Here is a 21,283-nt window from a genome sequence, read left to right as displayed (position 1 = left end):
TACTGCCTCGGAAACCCAAGGAGAGGTCGCTATGAGTCAGGGCCGACTCGATGGCACATAACAACAAACAATTTCCCCAGTAGGAGCCCTGGTGGTGCAAGGGTTAAATGCTCAGCTGCTAACCAAAAGGTTGGTGGTTCAAACTTACTCACAAAGTGAGTAGAAAGACCTGGCAATTTGCTTCCATAAAGATTAACCCACTAACCCCACTGCCATCAAGTCAACTCCAACTCATAGAGACCCCCACAGGGTTTCCAAGACATAAACCTTTATGGAAGCAGACTGTCTCATCTTTCTCCCACTGAGTGGCTGGTGGATTCAAAGTGCCAACCTTCTGTTTACCACTGAATGCTTTAACCATTATACCTCCAGAGCTACTTTCCATAAAGATTACAGTTGCATGCGGCAGTTCTGCCACATGGGGTTGCTATGAGTCAAAATCAAATTGATGGTACCCAACACCAACATGTTCCCAGTACAAAGAATACATGTAGGTCTGAGAACCAAGGGAAAGGGGCAGCAGTGTCCTCCACATATCATAACTCCCAATGACCATTAGACTGTGCATCCTTGCAGAGTTAGAGGGCTTGGTCCTCAAGAGGAATACACTTTTGCCAAGGGACAAGGCAAGAGCCTCAATGCATAAGATATGGCTGCCAAGACAATGGTCCTATAAGTGTATTTATATGATCTGAATTCCCAGGTGTATAGTAGAGCTGACAAGGTACAAGGTTGTAGTCACTTCTTGGTCACAGCCAGCTACCCAGAGGGACCGAGTAGTTGAACCTGTGGGCTCAGGACCATAACCACAGGGGACATCAAGCTCAACTGGCATAACACACTACACAAAACATTGTTCCACCTCCTACTTTGATGAGTAGCAACTGGGATCTTAAAAGCTTGCAAGCAGCCATCTAGATGCAATGATGGGTCTCTCCTCACCCAGAGCAAAGAAGAATGAAGAAAACCAAAGATTTATGGAAACAATTAGTCCTAGCGACTGTAACACCATGCGATCCATAGCCTATACAACTATGAGACCAGAAGAACTAGATGGTGCCAGGCTACCACTGTCAACCACTCGGAGGGAGAATCTATGTAGAAGATCCTGCATAGAGAGGGAGAACATTGTGAACAAAACTCAAAATCACTTGGGGGGGGGAAAAAAAGGGGAGGACCAAGTTTTCTGGTCTGACAGAGCCTGGTGGAACCACTGAAACTATAGCCCCTAGCTGCCCTTCAGGTCTGGAATTGAACCCACTCCTGTGGCTTCCAGCCAAACAAAAGACAGGCATATGAGTTGAACATTTACCTGAGATAGATACACTCCTTAGAGAGAACACACATTGGAGAAAGAAGGGCTGTTTATGCACAAGGAGATAGCTCAGGGGGCAGGAGTGCATGGAGGGATGGACACAGGGAAGAGGTAACTATGGGGAGGAAGTGGGAGGGGAGCTGTTGCATTGTGGTAAATTGCAGTCAATGTCATGAGACAAAGTATATGTGAACTGCTACATGGAAAGTCAATTTGCTCTGCAAATTTTCACCCAAATCAGTTAAAAAAAAAAAAAAGTGTATACACAATACCACCATGATTAAAACTGAAAATCAGCATGTTACAAAAAAAAGGTATGGCTGCCAAACATTGATCTACAAGTGGATAGATGGGTAGACAGGCTGAACGATCAGACATGTCTAGGCAGGGGGTATGGTATGGTAGTTAAGGTTGTGTGTCTACTTGACTGGGCCTGATTGAGCGGCTGGACAGCTGGTGGTAGTTATTCCCCATGATGAGGCTGGCAATCAATTCCATGGTGGGATCTACCACAAGTAGCTGAGTAGCTGCTTTAGGGATGTAGTGTGCTTTCCGTATATAAGCAGCAGCTTTGGGAATGATCTCTAGCTTATGGCACGCTTGAACCCTGAATGTAACTGTGTTGTTATTCAGCAGCCTGCCATGCTCTGCTGACTTTGGGACTTTCAATGGACTTGAATTAAGGGCCTGCTGTTTGGTTTGGTAACATCGGGACTGTGCCTTTTTACTTACCTGTTCTGGTTACCTAATGCTGCTCTGACAAGAATATACCACAAAATGGGATGGCCTTAACAAACAGGAGTTTATTCTTACAATTTAGAGGCTTTAAGTCCAAGTGCAAAGTGCCAGGCTCTAGGGGCTGGGTGAAAGCCCCTCAACCTTGGGGTCCAGCTCTGCCTCTTGCTCTCAGCCCACTGGAGCTAGAGGCATTTCTTCACTCAGACAGCTCCTGGTTGCTGAGGCTGAGAGGCCCCAAGGTTGACAAGTAAAAAGGCACAATCCCAATGTTACCAAACCACACAGCAGGCCATTAACTTAAGTCCGTTGTAAGTCCCAAGGCCGGCAGAGTATAGCAGGCTGCTGAGCTATGACATGGCTTCATGCAGGGTCCAAGCGTGCCAAAGGCTAGAGACCATTCCCAAGTCTTCTCCTTACATACAGGAAGCTGACCATATCCCAAAGGCAGCTGCTGCTTGTGGTAGATCCCACCATGGAGTTGATTACCAGTCTCATCATGGAGAATAACTACCACCAGCTGCCCAGCCACTCAACTAGACCCAGCCAAGCTGACACAAAAACATAACCACCACATCATCCTTTGGCTTATCAAGTCTCAGAAGCCAGCAGCTGCCTGAGTAAAGAGATGTCTCTAGCTTCAGTGGGCCGGGAACAAGAGGCAGAGCTGAACCTCAAAGCTGAGGGGCTTTTACCCAGCCCCTAGAGCCTGGCACTTTGAACTCGGACTTAAAGCCACCATACTATATGAAAATAAGCTCCTGTTTGTTCAAGCATACCATTTGTGGTATATTCCTTTCAGAGTGGCCCTAGGTAACAAGAATAGGGGGGAATGTGCCCATGACCATGTACAGGGTTAGCAGATAACGTATCTATTATATTTGTGTATTCTGTAAGAACAGCCAGGTATATAGTAAAGCTGATGAGGGACAAGGTTGTGGTGACTTCTTGGCTACAGCCAGCTACCCAGAGGGAGTAAGGAGTTGGACCTGTGGGCTTGGGACCATGGTCCCAAGGGCCATCAAGCTCAACTGGCATAACATACTACACAAAAACATTGTTCCACGTCCTACTTTGGTGAGTAGCAACTAGGATTTTAAAAGCTTGCAAGCGGCCACCTAGATGCAGTCTCTCCTTGTTGAAAGCAAAGAAGAATGAAGAAAACCAAAGATGTATGGAAATAATTAGTCCAAGGGACTGATAGACCATGTGAGCCTCAGCCTATATGACCGACCATGAGACCAGAAGAACCAGATGGTGCTCAGCTACCACTGTCAAACACTAGGAGGGAGATCTGCGTCGGAGATCCTGGATACAGTGGGAGAACAATGTGGAACAAAACTCAGTATCATAAAAAAAAAAACAGGTTTGCTGGTCTGATAGAGCCTGGTGAGACTATGGCCCCTAGCTGCCCTTCAGGTCTGGAACTAAACTCACTCCTGCGGCTTCCAGCCAAATAAAAGACAGGCATATGGGCTGAATATTTACATCAGGTAGATACACTCACTGTAGAAATCAATCATGGGAGGACAGAGGGGCAGTATATGCACAAGGAGTCAGCTCGGGAGACAGGAGTGCATGGGAGGGAAGAACACAGGGAAGAGATAACTACAGGGAGGAAGCAGGAAGAGAGCTGTTATACTGTGGGAAACTGCAGTCAATATCATGGGACAAAATGTGTATGCACTGCTATATGCACAATGAATTTGCTCTGTACACTCTCACCCAAATCATAATAATTTTTTTAAAAAGAAAAACTGCCACCTAGGCACTCTGAACCCCTTGTGTCTAGGGAACAGAAAGCAAAAAACGGAATCACCATCTTGATTCCGATCAATAAAGTAAAGGTAGGGCTGCTGTTACACAACACAAACAAAGGAATACGTGTGGAACCTAGATGATCCACATGGGCACCTCTTGGTACACCCTTGATCAATTTTAACTGTAAATGGAGAAACAGCAACCCTGGGCTGAAAAGAGCATGGTCATCAGGAGCTCTTAGTGATGAGGGTTACTAAGCAGTGGTAGCTGAGGGTGAGTGGAATCCAGAAAGGATAATAATAAGAGAAACAACAACAACAACAAAAAAAAAACCTCACTGAGTCAATTCTGACTCATAGCGCCCCCCACTGAGTTTCTGAGGCAGTAAATCTTTACAGAAGTAGATTGCCCAGTCTTCCTTCTGTGGAGTGGCAGGTGGGTTTGAATCACAAGCCTTCTGCTTAGCAGTCATATGCCTTAGGTACTGTGCTACCAGAGCTCCTTAATAAGAGAAACAATGAGTATTAATTATGGTCCAACTCTGCCAAGTATAGCAGCAGAAGTTATCATTTATTCCAGGAAGCTTCTAAATTTCCCTCAGGAAGGCAGGCCAACCGGATTCCTGGAGGAAGAATGTTCCCTAAATGTATATTAAGAAGTGTCTCTGAAAGACACAAGACTAGATTGTTAAACATGTGATATACCTTCCAGACCCTTCTCACACAGGACTACTGATGATGAAAAATATAGCAGTTTAACATTGGTGTGTATTCACTGGTTTTTGTTTATTTTTGTTTTTAATCAAGTATGTTCTCCTGCAAACCTTTATTTATCATGTTAAAAAGTTATTCAGATAGGCTACTCTGAGAGAAAAATAATTAATTTCCAACATTCTGAAGCTTAGTCATACAGTAATAGTATCATAACTGACGAAGATTATGGCAGACCAGAGATGCATCAAGAGATCCCCTTTCAAGGCCTTGCTGCCCAGCAGTAGGAACTGCAGTCAGCAGACAGCTTTTAGCTATAAAGAGCTTCCTGGCAGAAGTCACATCCATCTTGGAGCTACCAGCATCTAGTGACCGAATAAGGCAGAGGTATAAAGGCCCAGTCATTTTGGCCAGTACAGGTCAATTCTTAGGGGAACATTCACTTTGAAGATTTCCTGAGTTGGCTGAGGCCTTGTCTATCCTGTCTCACAGTTTGACTTCTCTTCTTGTCCAATCCTACTTCCTCCCCCTTCCTTTCACAGGTGTTAGTTAATACCTAATAAATATATTGCACCCCAAACACCATCTCAATATTTGCTCCCAGAGAACCTAATCTATGATAGAGGTGAATGCAAGGTACAGTTCTACCTTTTATAGCTTAGATATATGGGTCTGTCATCCTAGTGTCCAGGTATAACTCCCAGTCCCAACACTTCCCAGCTGGGAGACTCTGGACAAGGTCTGAGTCTCAGTGTCATCATTTGTAAAGCCCAGCAGAATAATACTTTCCCTTAGATAACTAATGTAAGAATTAATTGAGTGCCCAATTAAGTGTAGCTTTTATTACAACCATTCTACAGTTCTGCTTTGGTGATCTCTCATTTCTTTGAATTCTGAGTCTATACATCTGGGCTCATTTGTAGAACAGAAATATTTGTTCTTACTGCTGGTGTAGTCAGTTTTGATTCTCTGGCAAAAACCAGTGCTAACTGTGCAGAGCTCCAGAGCCACAAGAAGCATTGAAGCAGAAAGCTCTGATCCTTAGCCAACAAATGTCGAAACTGTCCCCTTCCATTTGCAAAGAAGCAGAAGCAATGGGCTGTAGCTCCTGCTAGGTTCATATGCAGGTTTCAATAAACAAGCATGGAAGCATTCCACTTGGGGAAATTTAAGGAAGGAAAAATGGGTTCCACGAGACCATCCGAAAGCCACTTAAAAAAAAGACTCACCATTTTTATATTCTTTTTTTCTCTTCCTCCTCCATTACCATACCCTCCCAGATGCCAGGAGCAAGACAATGGTGGGATATCAGCAGAAGCATTAGAGAAACATTCAAGATCCAGATCTGCTATTAATGACCACGCATTATGGAACTTCTTTGAGAAAAAACACTTCATTTACCTGGACCCTTAGTTTCCTTAACACTGAAATTAGGTTGGAGAAGTAAATGCCTCCTGGCACTTTCAGGTATGGGTTTTCATGACACTCTAAATGACACTCGACTGTCCCTCAACAATACCAAAGGTTCCTTAGAGGTAAGGACAATGACACATTCTGTTTAAATATCTGTTAAAGAAACGGCATTAAACTAATTGGTCTTGAATTAATTGGTCATAGGAGATCTTTGCACTTTTGAGTGCCTCTTTGTTTAAAAATTTAAGAACTGAAAAAAATTATAAAGGAGGGAAGTTAATTTCTAAGAATGCAACCTAGATCCACATGTGATATGTAAAGTTAAGTTCTGTACATGTCTCATTTGGGAGTGGAAGATGTCCTCATTTTAACTGACAATAAGAGGTGGGAGTTCTGGTGAAAAGAAGGAAAAGGAAATTATTTTTACTTATTTACTTATCTTAATTTCAATTGCTTTATTTTTCCCAACATGCCTAAGTCCACAGAAAAAAAAAACAAACTACTACATCTATTTTATGTCAAAAAAGAAATGGACATCTTTCTAGAGCTACTGTGCCCAGGAATCATGCTGACTTAATGCTATGATACCAAATGGGAGTCAAAATTTTATTTTAGACTGTGAGAGACTTAAAAGGATGCTTTCTTCAGAGCACTAAGATGTGAATGTAGGAGCTGACAAGCAGAAGGAACAAGACTCTGGGAAAGATTTCTGGTGCCTCAATGAGTGGTCACAGGGTTGGAGTGCGGGCAGGTTATTTAATCTGTAGCTAAGGACTCCTACGTTTCTTCTCTGAGGACATTAAGTCCCACAAATCTAATTCCCTATGTGAAAAGTTAGGGCAGCTGCACAAAGTCCCTAAAACCAAGAATTACATTTCTTTAAAAGATATACCAGGAATATCTGCCTGAACCTCAAAATGCAGCAGGGTAGGAGAGATGGAGAGGCACAAGGAGTTTCAGCTCACCATTGTAATTATAATTTAGTCTATCTGTGGTCTAGGTACACAGATGAATCTCCAAATGTTGCCCTGCCCTATCATGATGCGTCCACTAAGGTTAGACACTAAGGTCTTTTGTTGTGGTTACGAAAGGTCAAAAACCTAGGGAACAAAGATGAGCAGGGGGGATGTGAAATGGTGCTTAAAAAGAGAGTGGAGATGGGAGCACTGGATTTTGGACCTAATAAGCACAACACTCTCTTGCAGGAGGGTTTCCCAATGATTTTTCACATCATTGCCCACAAAGAAAATGACATCTACAGACACAGTGGGATAAGCAGCTGCCCTGGGCCCCACCAGTCCAGCCTGGCTGTTGAGGGGATCAACATCTCTTCATTACTGTAGAGAACAGGTTCATTTAGAAAAGCTAGGGAGAGGTGGTATGATAGTTAAGGTTTTGTGTCAACTTGGCTGGACCATGGTTTTGAGTGGCTGGGCAGCTAGATGTAGTTATTCCTTATGATGAGGTTGGTAATCAACTCCATGGTAAAATCTGCTACGAGCAGCTGAGTAGCTGCCTTCAGAGTATGGCCTGCTTCCAAAGTATAAGGAGAAGCTTTAAGGAAGGTCTCCAGCTTTTGGCACATCTGAATGTAGCATTTGGCTGAGACTTCATCTTGACCTTGGGATGGTTCCTGGACTTGAACCAGTGGCCTATCATGTTGCCTGTTTATCTTGGGATTATGCCATTTTACCTGCCGACTTTGGGTCTGTCAGCCTCAACTGCCAGCAGCTGCCTAAGAGACACCTCCAGCTCCAAAGGGCCAAGAGGAAGGGGCAGAGCTGAAGCCCAAGGTCAAGGCGCCTTCACCCAGCCCCTCGAGCCAGCACTCTGAACTCAGATGTCTAGACTCCTAAACTGTAAGAGAATAAACCCTTATTTATTAAAGTCATCCACTTGTAGTATGTCTGTTACAGCAATACTAGAGAACCAAACAGGTGGGATGGAGACAGTCTTATTCAGCAATTCCCAATTTTCAGCAGCTTCTTACTGCTGCCCCTTCCTTTTGTCTCCTTTTTAGGGGCTGATGGCTAGCTGTTCTAACATTAGACATTGTCTTAATTATCTAGTGCTGCTGTACCACATGCAGATGGCTTTAACACACAGAAATTTATTTTCTCACAGTTTAGGAGACTAGAAGTCTAAATTCAGGCTGCCAATTCCAGGGACATCTTTCTCTCTCTGGAGGAAGGTCCTTGTCTCTTCTGAGCTCCTGCTCCTGAACAATCTTCATGTGGCTTGGCATCTCTCGTCCCTCTGCTTCTCTGGTTTGCTTGTTTAATCTCCTTTATAGCTCAAGAGAGACCGATTTAAGACATACTCTATATTAATCCTGCCTCATTAACATAACAAAGACAACCCATTCCCAAATGGGATTATAACTCAAGCAAAGAGGTCAGAATTTACAACACAAATTTTGGGGGGATACAATACAATCCATAACAAACACCAATACTGTATCCAAGTGCAATTATAGGCAATTTCATCCTTTCTGAGTCCATACCCTCCAGGGAGCCTTTCCTAGCTTCCTAGGGTCAACTACATGTCCTTATTCTGGATTCTAAGGGTCTCTTTCTCTTTCTCTCCAGTTTACTGTAAGGTTCTAAAGGAAGATTTATTCATCAGTGACTATCCAGCACCTAGCATTAAGGGTACCAGATTTGTACATGGAGACATGGTAGGTATTCAACAGGTAATCACCAATTAGTACAGTAATTTATCTGTGATAGGCTCTACATGATGGAATTTCAATACTATCAAAGGAAATTCTGAAGATCTAACATTTCTCCAAAGTAACTTCTCTTGAAGTAGGCCTGAACTTTTTTTCTGCACTTCACTAAAAGAAAACACATAGGTGGCAAATAAGCATATGAAGTGTTGTTGCTGTTAGGTGCCATCAAGTTGGCTCCGACTCACAGCAATCCTGTGTACAACAGAATGAAACACTGCCTGGTCCTGTGCCAGCTCCACGATCTTTTCTATACCTGAGCCCATCGTTGTAGCCACTGTGTCAATCCATCTTGTAGAGGCCTTCCCCTTTTTCATTGACTCTCCACCACTTTACCAAGCATGATATCCTTCTCCAGGGAGTGGTCCCTTCTGACAACATGACCAAAGTAGGTGAGATGAAGTCTGGCCACTCTCGTTTGCAAGGAGCATTCTGGCTGCACTTCTTCCAGGGTAGATCTGTTAGTTCTTTTAGCAGTCCATGGTACTTTCAGCAGTCTTTGCCAACACCACAATGCAAAAGCATCGACTCTTCTTCAGTCTTCCTTATTCATTGTCCAGCTCTCATATGCATATGAGGTAACTGAAAATACCATGGGTTATGTCAGGTGCACCTTAGTCTTAAAGGAGATATTTTTGCTCTTCCGCACTTGAAAGAGGTCTTTTGTAGCAAATTTACACAATGCAATATGTCATCTGATGTCTTGACTGCTGCTTCCACTGGTGTTGATTGTGGAACCAAGAAATATGAAGTGTTTTGACAACTTCAATCTTTTCTCTATTTATTGTGATGCTGCTTATTGGTCCAGTTGTGAGGATTTTCATCTTCTTTATATTGAGGTGTAATACATACTGCAGACTGTATTCTTCAATCTTCATCAGTAAGTGCTTCAAGACATCCTCACTTTCAGCAAGCAAAATTGTGCCAGCATATCGCAGATTGTTAATGAGTCTTCCTCCAATCCTGATACCACATTCTTCTTCATATAGTCCAGCTTCTCGGATTATTTACTCAGCGTACAGATTTAATAAGTATGGTGAAAGGATACAACCCTGACACACTCCTTTCTTGATTTTAAACCATGCAGTATCCCCTTGTTCTGTTCGAACAACAGCCTCCTGGTCTATGTACAGGTTACTCACAAGTACAATCAAGTGTCTGGAATTTCCATTCTTTGCAATATTATCCATAATTTGTTACAATCCACACAATCAAATGCTTTTGCATAGTCAATAAAACACAAGTAAACATCTTTCTGGTATTCTTTGCTTTCAGCCAAGATACATCTGACATCAGCAATGATATCCCTTGTTCCACGTCCTCTTCTGAATCCAGCTTGCATTTCTGGAAATTTTCTGCCAATACACTGCTGCAACCATTTTTGAATTATCTTCAGTAAGATTTTACTTGCATGCAAGATTAACGATATTATTAGATAACTTCCACACTCTGTGGGATCACCTTTCTTTGGAATGGGTACAAATATGGATCTCTTCCAGTCAATTGGCCAGCTAGCTGTCTTCCAGATCTCTTGGCATAGCTCAGTGAGTGCCTCCATCAGGGCATCTGTTTGTTGAAACATCTCAGTGGGTATTCCCTCAATTCTCGGAGCCTTGTTTTTCGTCACTTCCTTCAGTGCAGCTTCAACTTCTTCCTTCAATACCAAGAGTTCTTGATCATATGCCATCTCCTGAAATGGATGAACACTTACCAATTCTTTTGGGTATATTGACTCTGTGTATTACTTCCATCTTCTTTTGATTTTTCTTGCATCATTCAATATTTTGCCCATAGAATCTTTTAATACTGCAACTCAAGGCTTGAATTTTTTCTTCAGTTCTTTCAGCTTAAGAAATGTTGAGTGTGTTCTTCCCTTTTGGTTTTCTAATTCCAGATCTTTACACATTTCATTATAATAATTGACTTTGTCTTCTCAAGCTGCTCTTTGAAATCTTCTTGTTTAGGTCTTTTATCTTGTCATTGCCTCCATTTGCTTTAGCTACTTTCCATTCAAGGGCAAGTTTCAGGGTCTCTTCTGACATTCATTTTGGTCTTTTCTTTCTTCCCTGTCTTTTTAATGACCTTTTGCTTTTTCATGGACGATGTTCTTGATGTCATCCCACAATTCCTCTGGTTTCCGGTCAATGGTGTTCAATGCATCAAACCTACTCTTTAGATGGTCTCTAAATTCAGGAGGGATATACTCAAGGTCATATTTTGGCTCTTGTGGACTGGTTTTAATTGTCCTCAACTTAAGTTGAACTTGCAGATGAGCAGTTGACAGTCTGTTTCACAATCAGCTCCTGGCCTTGTTTTAGCTGAAGATACTGAGCTTCTCCATCACCTCTTGCCACAGATGTAGTCAATCTGATTGCTGTGCACTCCATCTGGCAAAGTCCACGTGTATAGCCACTGTTTGTGTTGTTGAAAAAGGTATTTGCAATGAGTAAGTAGCTGGTCTTGCAAAATTCTATCATGCGATCTCCAGTGTTATTTCTATCACTAAGGCCAAATTTTCCAACTACCAGTGGTTCTTCTGTTTCCAACTTTTGCATTCCAGTCACCAGTGATAATTAACATGTCTTCATTGCATGTTTGGTCAATTTCAGACTGCAGAAATTGGTAAAAATCTTCCATTTCCTCATCTTTGGCTTTGGTGGTTGATGCATAAATTTGAATAATAGTAATATTAGTTAGCCTTCCTTGTAGGTGCATGGATACTATCCTATCACTGACAGCATTATACTTCAGGATAGATCTTGAAACATTCTTTGTGACGATGAACGCCACACCATTCCTCTTCAACTTGTCATTCCCAGCACAGTAGAGCATATGGTTGTCTGACTCAAAATGGCCAAAACTGGTCTATTTCAGCTCACTAATGCTAATGCCTAGGATATCAATCTTTATGTGTTCCATCTCATTTTTGACAACTCCTAATTTTCCTAGATTCATACTTTGTACATTCCATGTTCTCATTATTAACAGATGTTTCAGCTGTTTCTTCTCATTTTGAGTCATGCCACGTCAGCAAATGGAGGTCCCAAAACCTCTACTTTATCCTTATCATTAAGGTTGGTTCTACTCTGATGAGGCAGCTCTTTCCCAGTGGTATTTTGAGTGCCTTCCAACCTGAGGGGCTCATCTTCCAGCACTGTATCAGACAAAGTTTCAGAGCTATTCATAAAGGTGTCCAGGTGTCCAGTAATATATCAGACAGTATTTCACTGCTATTCATAATGTTTTCCCTGGCCAATTCTTTGAGATATGAATGGCCTCTTCTATCTTCTGAGTCTATCTCAGTATGGAAGCTTTGCTGAAATCTGTGCACCAGCCTCACAGCAACACGCAAGCCACCACAGTATGACAAACTGACAGACAAGTTCATCTCCCTCAGCTAGGAAAATTGAAAGTTTTCAAAAATGAAATGGGGAGAGTATATGAATAGATACTCAATATCATTAATCATTAGGAAAATGCATGTTAAAGCTATAATGAGATACTACCACATACCTATAGAATATCTAACATTAAAAAAACTGATCATACCAAGTGTTAATGAGGATACAGATTAATTGCAACTCTTGCCTTCTTAATGGGAATGTAAAATGATATAAATGCTTTAGAAAACAGTTTGATAATTTCTTCAAAAGTTAAACCTACCATATGGCCTAATCATTGCACTCCTAATATTTTCCCAAGAGAAATGAAAGAATATGCCCATATAAAGACTTGTACATAAATGTTCATACTGATTTTATTCACAACAGCTAAAACCTGAAAACAACCCAAATGCCCATTAACAGATGAATGGATAAACAAATAGTGGTATATCCATTCAATGGAATACTACACAGCAATAAAAAGAAATGACCTATTGGTAATATGTAATTATCAGGATGAATCTCAAAATAATTATGCTGAGTAAAAAGATTAATTTTTCTTACCAAAAAAAAAAAGCATATACTATATTATTTCATTTACATAAAATTATAGAAAATACAAACTAATCTATAGTGACAAACAGCAGAACAATAGTAACGTAGGGATTGGCTGGGGAGAGGAGTGGTACGAGACGGATTACAAACTGGCATGAGGAAACTTTTGGGATGATGAATATGTTCATTATCTTGGTTATGGTGAGTAAGCTAATGGTTTCACAAGTGCATACATATGTGACAACTTATCCCTTTGACACTTTAAACACATGAAATGTATTATATTTCAATTAAATGCCAATAAAGCTGTTATTATAAAAACGATATATAAAGTTGTAAAGGTAAGAATACACATCAGACCTGCAATAAACTAAACTATGTACTTCTCATCTACATAAAGACAGTTAAAAGTGCCCAAAATAATAATGCATAATATCTGGTGATAGCTGCTAACTTAACTTGAAGGAGCAAAGTACTGATTAAAAAAATAAGACTATACTCAAATGAAAAAGTAAAATATCACCAGTCTGTCCTTCTCTGTAGATCCAAGGCTCATAAGCTAAAACTGGTTAGGGAAATTAATGGTATTGACAACACTGGATACATTTTGGAGCTGATGATGAAACAACAAAGTTAGAGTCCATCTTCTTCTGAATCTTAAATTCCAGCAGGGCAGGTTCCCATCTGTGGCCTTGAACAAATAAGCTCTGTCAAGTTATTCCTACAATAACTGTTCCCTTCATCTTACAGATATTCTGACAACTGTTTTCTGAGATGTGCATCCCTTCTGGAGCAGTAGTTGTTAATTTCAGATGCATATCTGAGTAAGGTGATGTTTTCACAGGTGTCTATGTCAAAACTTATCCATCTCACACTTTAAACATGTGCAATTTATTGTATTTCAATTAAATCTCAATAAAGATGTTTTTAAAAAAAGTCATAAAGACAAGAATACATATCAGATCTGCAATAATGAAATTATCTATTTTTGATTTACATAAAAATACTTTAAAAAGTACCCTGGGAGCGGTTTAAAAACCTGACTGGGCCTTATACCCTGAAGAGCTCCCCATATGACTCTAATGTCAGCCAAAGTCGGGCTTCAGTTTTAAAGGTTCCCTCATCTCCAGAGCAGAGCCTGGAGGTTGATCTCTTTCCTTGGGAGCCTTTCAAGTCCATGTCTACCCAGCTATCAGAATGCCCCTAGAATGAAGATTAGCCCTGACTGCTTATCCTAAGGACCAGCAGACCCTGAGCTCAGAACTTAATCTGGGTTTAGAAACAAATTCCCATTCCCACTTCACCACTACCCCCAAAACATATTAATCAAAATTGAAGAGATGATACATTTAATGTCTCAGTAAACTAAAAATAAATATAATCTGGGCTGAAAACAGGTTTTTCATGTTTTGTTACTCAAAATTCCTGTGTAGCTACCATAAATGAGAACTATCACAGCTTCTGGTCCCACTACATCAAAATCCATTCTGCCCTAAGACTCAAGCTAAAAGACAAAGCCATTTCCTATTCCCACTTACTCTCATGCTGCAGAGCTAGCCTACTGAGGTCTCTGGTAGTGGAGAGTGCTTACGGAATAATTTTCAACATAGATGAACAGAGAAATTGCCTTGTTGCTTCTTGATCGCTTACAACTGTAAATGGGACTTTCTGGGCTGAAATCTTTGGGCCACTAATGGCTTACATGGCACAGGGAGGACGAAAAAGACACACACACACACACACACACACACCAAGAGACTACCAAAATTACTTTCCATTCCAAGAAAAAAGAGACAGATTTTTAAAAGTTTCACTTACAACCAGTGTGGGCTGGGAATGGCACTGTGTGAAATATTAACAAATCTTGAAGCTCTGATTCTTTTTATGCAAAAAGGGTTTTTTTTTTAAAAAAAAAAAAAACCCTGCTTCTACCTGACCAGTTCTACTATACAACCACCTATTTCTTTTCTTCCCTTGCCCAATAATGGCCAGAATGATGTAATAACCACACTAGACAGCTGTCTTCCTAAATAAAATCATCTTGTAAAGGAGAAATACAATTAGAGGATGCAATGAAACATAATTTCTAAACTGATTCTGCAGGCTGCCACATTTAACTTAGTGCTTAATGGCCAGGTTCTTTATTACAATTTTCTATTTCATGCAATTTCTCTTCAGAAGTATCTATGGAAGACCTACCCACGGCCATCGAGTCAATTCCAACTCACAATGATCCAACAGGACAGAGTAGAACTGTCCCATAGGGTTTCCAAGGCTATAATCGTTATGGAAGTAAACTGCCTCAGTTTTCTCCTGTGAAAGGACTGATAGGTTTGAACCACGGACTTCTTGGTTAGCAGCCAAATGCCTTAACCACTGTGCCACCACAGCTCCTCCTACAGAAGACAGTGAGTTTTAAATTTTAATCTATGTCACAATGGGTCTAAGACAAACATAGGACAGGTCAGCTGAGAGAGGGGCCAGGCCCAAAACTAGACAGCAAGGGTCTATAAGTACCATTTGACAGGCAGGATGGTGAACTCCTCCCCTTCTCTCCCGTGGGCTCCCTCCAAGATCCCTGGCAGATTTTATCCACCCCCAAGTCTTCTTGTACCATCAATACACTGCCGACTAACAAAATATTATCTCTTTAATCCTAATTCAAGCTCCAGACTCATATTTTTTAAACATTTTGCTATAAAATTTTTCAAAGATACATCGAAGTACAGAAAACAGTATAATAAATGCATCAACTTTAATGTACTCATTATCCAGTTTAAATAATTAGGAATTATTTTTGTCATTTTCCCCACACCCACTTTAGTGGTTGGGGTACAATGGAGTAATTTAAAGCAAATCCAATACATCCTATCATTTCACCTGAGCCTTATGGACACTTCAAACCTAACATGCCTAAAATGGAACTCATGTCTTTCCTCATCTGGGTATATACCATACTTTCTGTATCTTTAGATGCCCATCCTGATTCAAGCACATGCCTAAGCACCTAGCCTATAGAAAGAACATAATGAAAAGCATAAAGGTGTATGAGTGTGTGTGTGCATGTGTACATATACATACACACACAGAGTGGAGTACCAAGCATGGGGTCAGGCATCAGGAATCAAAGATCCAGATGGAGGCTATGGATATGACAGGATCTAGGACTTCCTATCTACGCCCTACCCGGGGCCAGCAGAAGTATGAGTGAAGACAAGGAAGTCTTCCAGTTCAAGCAAGGAAGCAAAGTAGTTCTGTCCATCTAAAGTATTATGATCCTGACAAGGTACAGATTTCAGTCTGTGGCTACTAGTTGAACTAAATACAGTTTTCTCAAGGGGAAAAAAGTATCTTTTACAACATACATGCTAATGAAGCACAGTGACATAGAGCATTTAAAACAAAATGTCCCTATATTTATTCTCCATAGACAGATTTTTACATTAATATTTATGAAGGATTCCTCTATTTATTTCTACCAGAGATTTTTCTCCTGCCCAAAGAAAGGGGATAAAAGATAAGTAACATGAACCAATTATCTTTCAAATAGCTACAAAGAACTATCTTATTTATCTGCATTCTGCTACTTGATTAATCTTCCTAATATACCACTTTCCACATATTAGTCTCTGTTCATGAGCCCCCAGGGGCCTGATGCTCCGGTGGTAGCAAGCTGTTAGGCCTCTGCCTAGCTCTCAGGCCCTGTGCACTGGCCCTAGCCTCCAGATCCAATCTTATTCATCCTTACTCAGAGGAAATAATCATCACGATGGAAAGATCTGAAACTCCAAATCCTTAACCATAAGCATTTCTGTCTGCCCAAATGGCACCTATTCTAAGTCATTTAAATCCCCAAGGCTACACTGACCTTTTACTAAAGAAACATGAGGAGCATGAAAGCAATTCCATGACATAGTGAGAAAAGATGCTCTCAGCTTCATCAGCCAGGAAGGCAGCTTACAGGAACTAAGCCTCAAGACTCAGTACATTCAATTACCAGTACAAACTTAGGCAAGTCTTTGTCCTCAAGGAGTTTTCCATCTAAGCAGGGAATGTAACCATAACCCAAGGCAAAATAAGACAAATGCCACAGAGGAAATAAAAAATTAAAGCATTACAGGAGTTATGAGTTGAAGGTGTATGTGGAGGTTTTTTTTTTTAATTTATTAAATCCTTTCACCCATATGTGTTGTTTTCTGTCCAGTGACTGGTCACATTTTTCCTTCCCCAATCAACAACCCAGACTCAGAGACATTTTCTTTCACTACCTGCCCATAACACAGCACATAAAAAAAAAGACACTTCCTTTAATATTAGTGGGTGTGTCTTCTCCAGGCCCTCAAATAAGAACCTCTAAAAGAGTAATGAGGGCAATGCAACATTGGAGACTGGACACACAAAGCATTCTACGTCCTTGGCCCACAAATGCTTTCCATTTCTATTCCAAGCAAATAGAAAGCAAACACGTGAACAAAAAAGTTGAGAGAAAAAAATGAAATGGTGCTTGTATAGGTAAACCTTGGCAATCCAATAGGGCAAGGCTCTGAGATCTTCCCTCCAAGGCTGGCTTCAAAGAGCTCTGAATACCAGCTATTTGACCACAAAGTCTTTCCTTCTGTCACTATGGCAAAATGGCCTGACATCATATTTTATAGTATGTCCAGCCATTTCACCAGCTACAATTATAAAATCTTAAAATAGCTAGGTACACTCCCACCTACTGTAATCGAGTTGATTCTGATTCATAATGACCCTATAGGACAGAGTAGAACTGCCCCATAGGATTTCCAAGGCTGCAAATCTTTATGGAAGCAGACTGCCTTGTCTTTCTCCTGCCAAGCAGCTGGTGGATTTGAACTGCCAATATTTTGATTAGCAGCCAAATGCTTTAACCACTGCACCAGCAGAGCTCCTTGCTAGGTACACAAGTTCCTCCTAACCTTTTAACCTGTGCACAGAAAACTGGCTGAAACAAATAGACAAAATTATTTTGTGGCCCAAACAATACAATGAATTACAGGATTAAGGATCCAAATACAGGTAACCCTTGCTATCTGATGATTCCTATCCAAACCCAGGATACTGAATACAGTTAGATTTATTTATTAATTTGAGATAAGACTGGTATCCCTCACCACTCCTGGAGACAGTTCAAGTCTTGTAGGAAAAAGGCAAAAGAATTACAGTCAGACAGTTTAAATGTGACTGATATTAATAAATGAGCTTTGGTAGTGGTGGTTATTGGAAACTGATCTCTTCCTTATTAATACGGTCCCACAATAGAGAAAAAAGATTTCTCCATGTTCTAGAATGCAAACAATGTTTTAATCTTTAATTATATTCTCAATTTCAACTCTTCTGGAAAGTTATAGCCACATAGGCCTAGGATTATTTCTTTATTACATAGCCTCTCTGTGGTATTTAATGAATATTGTTACTTAATACTTGCCAGTAAGGGAAAGAAAGACTTAGTGAATTTCCACCCAAGTTTTGATGACTTCTTCCAAAACTCCAGAAACTTAACAGCTGCAAAGTTCTCTGTTTCCTTTCTGGGACACTCACTGCCAGCAAAACATTTTCTCTGCCACCAGACCAAGCTCAAGGTGAGTCAGTGACCTGAGTGATACACCATCCCCTTTTTAAAGCATCTCTGAGAGGAGGAATTTAGGAAACAATGCTCTGCATTTCTAAAGCTAATGGCAATGAACTAGTTTGCTCATCACTCATGGTTTATTCACTGCTACCTTGTTGTTGTTGTTGTTATTTGCCGTCGAGTCGCCCCCGACTCATAGCGACCCCTACTTGGGTTTCCGAGGCAGTATCACTACGGAAGTAGGATTGCCCAACCTTCCTTCCGAGGAGTGGCTGGTGGGTTTGAACCACCAGCCTTCTGGTTAGCAGTCTTACTCAGGGGCAAACTAAACTTAACTGCAATTAAAAAGAGATGCCAAATATTCTTGTTCAAGTCTCCTATAACCAAAGTTGAAAAACTCAATGTAAATTAGTCACCGTACAGCCACCTTCAGCCCTCAACAAAATATCCTGAACCTGAGGAGGCAAAATGAAGGTCATGTCATCAAGGAGAAAACTAAGCCCTGCAAGGAAGCATGTTCACAGTCACTATTCAAATGATATCTATATCAAGGTTTTTGTAATGAAGTAGCAGACACCTGGAGTTTCATACCTGAACAGCTGAGAAAAGGTCTTGAAAATCAGAAACAGAAAAGATAATATAATGGCCAGGAAACTACAAGAAGAGACTCTTGGTTTAGTAACCTTTATCCTGGCAAATATTGCTTTGTTCATTTTAAACATCAATGACCATGATCAACTTCCACCCTCATATCACTCTCACCAAGGAAAGATTTATGTCATTGCTTTGTTCTTTGTGACTCCTATGGGTTTTATATTAAGCAAAAGATTAACATGAGCCTCTGCTTTTCAAGAATAGAAGCAGCATTTACCAAACATCTTGGAAAGAAGCCAATCATCTGTATAAGTACCATGAGTAATTTCAAGGTGATGATCTTCTTGGGAATTAGTGTGCAAGGTAGTGGCAGAAAATGAGCCTCTTTCATTTAAACTTCCAGAGCCAAATTAGTGGCCATACCTAAGGCAATCTGTTGTTCAAACACTGGACAGCTAGGTGTGAGTGTCATGTCAGTATCTGTTACCTCTTCAATCAGTAGCATGTCTTTCCAGCAACATTTGTTACTGCATGCTGTTTTCCGTGTTGTTGCTGTTGTTACTCAAACCTGAGGTGGGTCATCAAAGAACTGGAGAGTCAAGTAAGACACTCCCTAAACTCTTAAAGATATTAGACAAATTGAAACAGATGTAAAACGATGAGAAAATGCTACCAGTAGGCTCCAGAGGACAACAAGGAATACTGTTCAGCAATAAAATGAAACAAACCACTGACACACAAAACATAAATGAACCTCAGAAACATCATGTTGAGCAAAAGAAGCCAGAGAGGAAAAAATACTACATTCTCCATGACTCCATGTATGTGGGGCTCTAACCAAATCAAACCCACTGCCACTGAGTCAATTCCAACTTATAGAGATCCTAAAGGACAGAGTAGCACTGACCCACAGGGTTTCCAAGGCTGTAAATCTTCACACAAGCAGACCACTTCATCTTTCTTCCATGGAGCAGCTGGTGGGTTCGAACCACCAACCTTTTGGCTAGCAACTGAATGTTTTAACCACTGCACCACTACAGCTCCTTTACGGCTCTAGAAGAGGCAAAATTAGAGTATCGTGATAGAAATCAGAACAGTGGTTGCCTGTGGTGGGAGAAAGATTGCAGACAAGTTTAATCAACACTTGGGAGGAGTTTTGCTCAGAAGTGGAGAGAAATAAGCAGGGAGCTAGAAAGGGAAATGGGATTAAGAGACGGGTATTGTTGCAGGAGATGGCTTTTCAGTTGGCATATTTTGTATGCTAACAGGTTATGACACCAGGAAAAAAGGAGATATGGTTGGTGCAGGAGATAAAAAGGTGACCAATGGAGAAAAAGCCCTGATTAGGTGAGAAGGAACTAGACCCAACAGACACACAGGAGGGTTGTTCTTATGTGGGAGCGTGGACAGTTCATCCCTAACAACTGGTGAGAGAGACAGCATATAGAAGGGCATGCACTCTTATGTCGGCAAAAAGGAACTTTTCACAGAAGATAACATGACACAAAAGAAACTGCCTATCCACACAACTTCTCCCTGAGAAACAATTTTCCCCCTTCAAACGAACATAAGGAGAATAATAACGTGTGCAAAGTAAGAACACTTAAGAGTCTGACCACATGGGGTCGCCATGAGTCAGAATTTACACAATGACAACAGGTTGGTATTAGCTGGTTAATTGTACTGTCTACCTTAGAACATATAAGTCTTTCACCTTGGCTGCCACTGAATGCATTTCATCAGGTCAAACTTCTAAAACCCAAGAGTCACAGGCCAATCAGCTTGGCCATACTGATTAAAATCAACATCCCATGTTAACAAAATAGCCTATGCAAAAAAAAAAAGTATCATCAAGCTGAGACTGCTATCATCTAAGAAAAAGCACAAGTAAACACAGCTACATCTGATATATATTAAATATATAGATAGCACAATATGCAATTCAATATACCAATCAAAGATGACTGCCATTCCTGGGCTATTCTCAACACTACAAGGGTCAAGAGCCGGGCAATGTTTACACAGCAACAGGAGATACAGCTTCTTTATGAAAACAATATTGTCCTTTCTGCAAAAGACTTAATGTGAACATTTGGGAATCCTAGAAGTGAGGCCACTTAGTCAGTGCCCTCTGAAGGCTAACACATGACAAAAGACCTTCCACTGCAAACAACATCTCTGTCTTCTTACAAGCTTCTTTGGAGGGGAAGAAAGATATGAATCATTAATCTCACAAATCACTAATCCTGTGGGAATCCAGGGGGGAATCTGAGTCTTCAAAGACTGTTAAAACCAACTACATTTTAAAAACAAACACAATGTACAAAATCTCCTGCACTCTTGCCATGCCTGTGGTCTCAGCACAGTTAAGTAGAGTCACTGGTTTTGTTGGAATAGCCTTAGTGCCATACAACTTCTAACAGAAGCCAAGGCAGAAACCCATCCATCACTGCATTAACAGCTGCATAAAGTTAGAAAGAAGGAGCTCTGGTAGCA

At 40.8% G+C, this 21,283-nt stretch overlaps 1 protein-coding gene across 1 annotated transcript in view; it reads right to left on the bottom strand.

Annotated features, from left to right (window-relative positions):
• The window catches only part of MED27 (mediator complex subunit 27), a 360,792-nt gene that overhangs the window by 220,949 nt on the left and 118,560 nt on the right, over nucleotides 1-21,283 (bottom strand). Inside the window, exons 4-5 of the mRNA XM_007944206.2 lie at nucleotides 18,852-18,876; nucleotides 16,259-16,320 (exon numbers count right to left, since the gene is read on the bottom strand). Of these exons, the coding sequence (XP_007942397.1) occupies nucleotides 16,259-16,320; nucleotides 18,852-18,876 (87 nt within the window). The remainder of the gene's footprint in view (nucleotides 1-16,258; nucleotides 16,321-18,851; nucleotides 18,877-21,283) is intronic.

This window comes from Orycteropus afer, unplaced genomic scaffold (assembly GCF_000298275.1).
Source record: "Orycteropus afer afer isolate SDZICR_OR568_19922 unplaced genomic scaffold, OryAfe1.0 scaffold00123, whole genome shotgun sequence".
Taxonomy (NCBI): domain Eukaryota; kingdom Metazoa; phylum Chordata; class Mammalia; order Tubulidentata; family Orycteropodidae; genus Orycteropus; species Orycteropus afer.
This window is presented reverse-complemented; position numbering and strand designations above follow the sequence as displayed.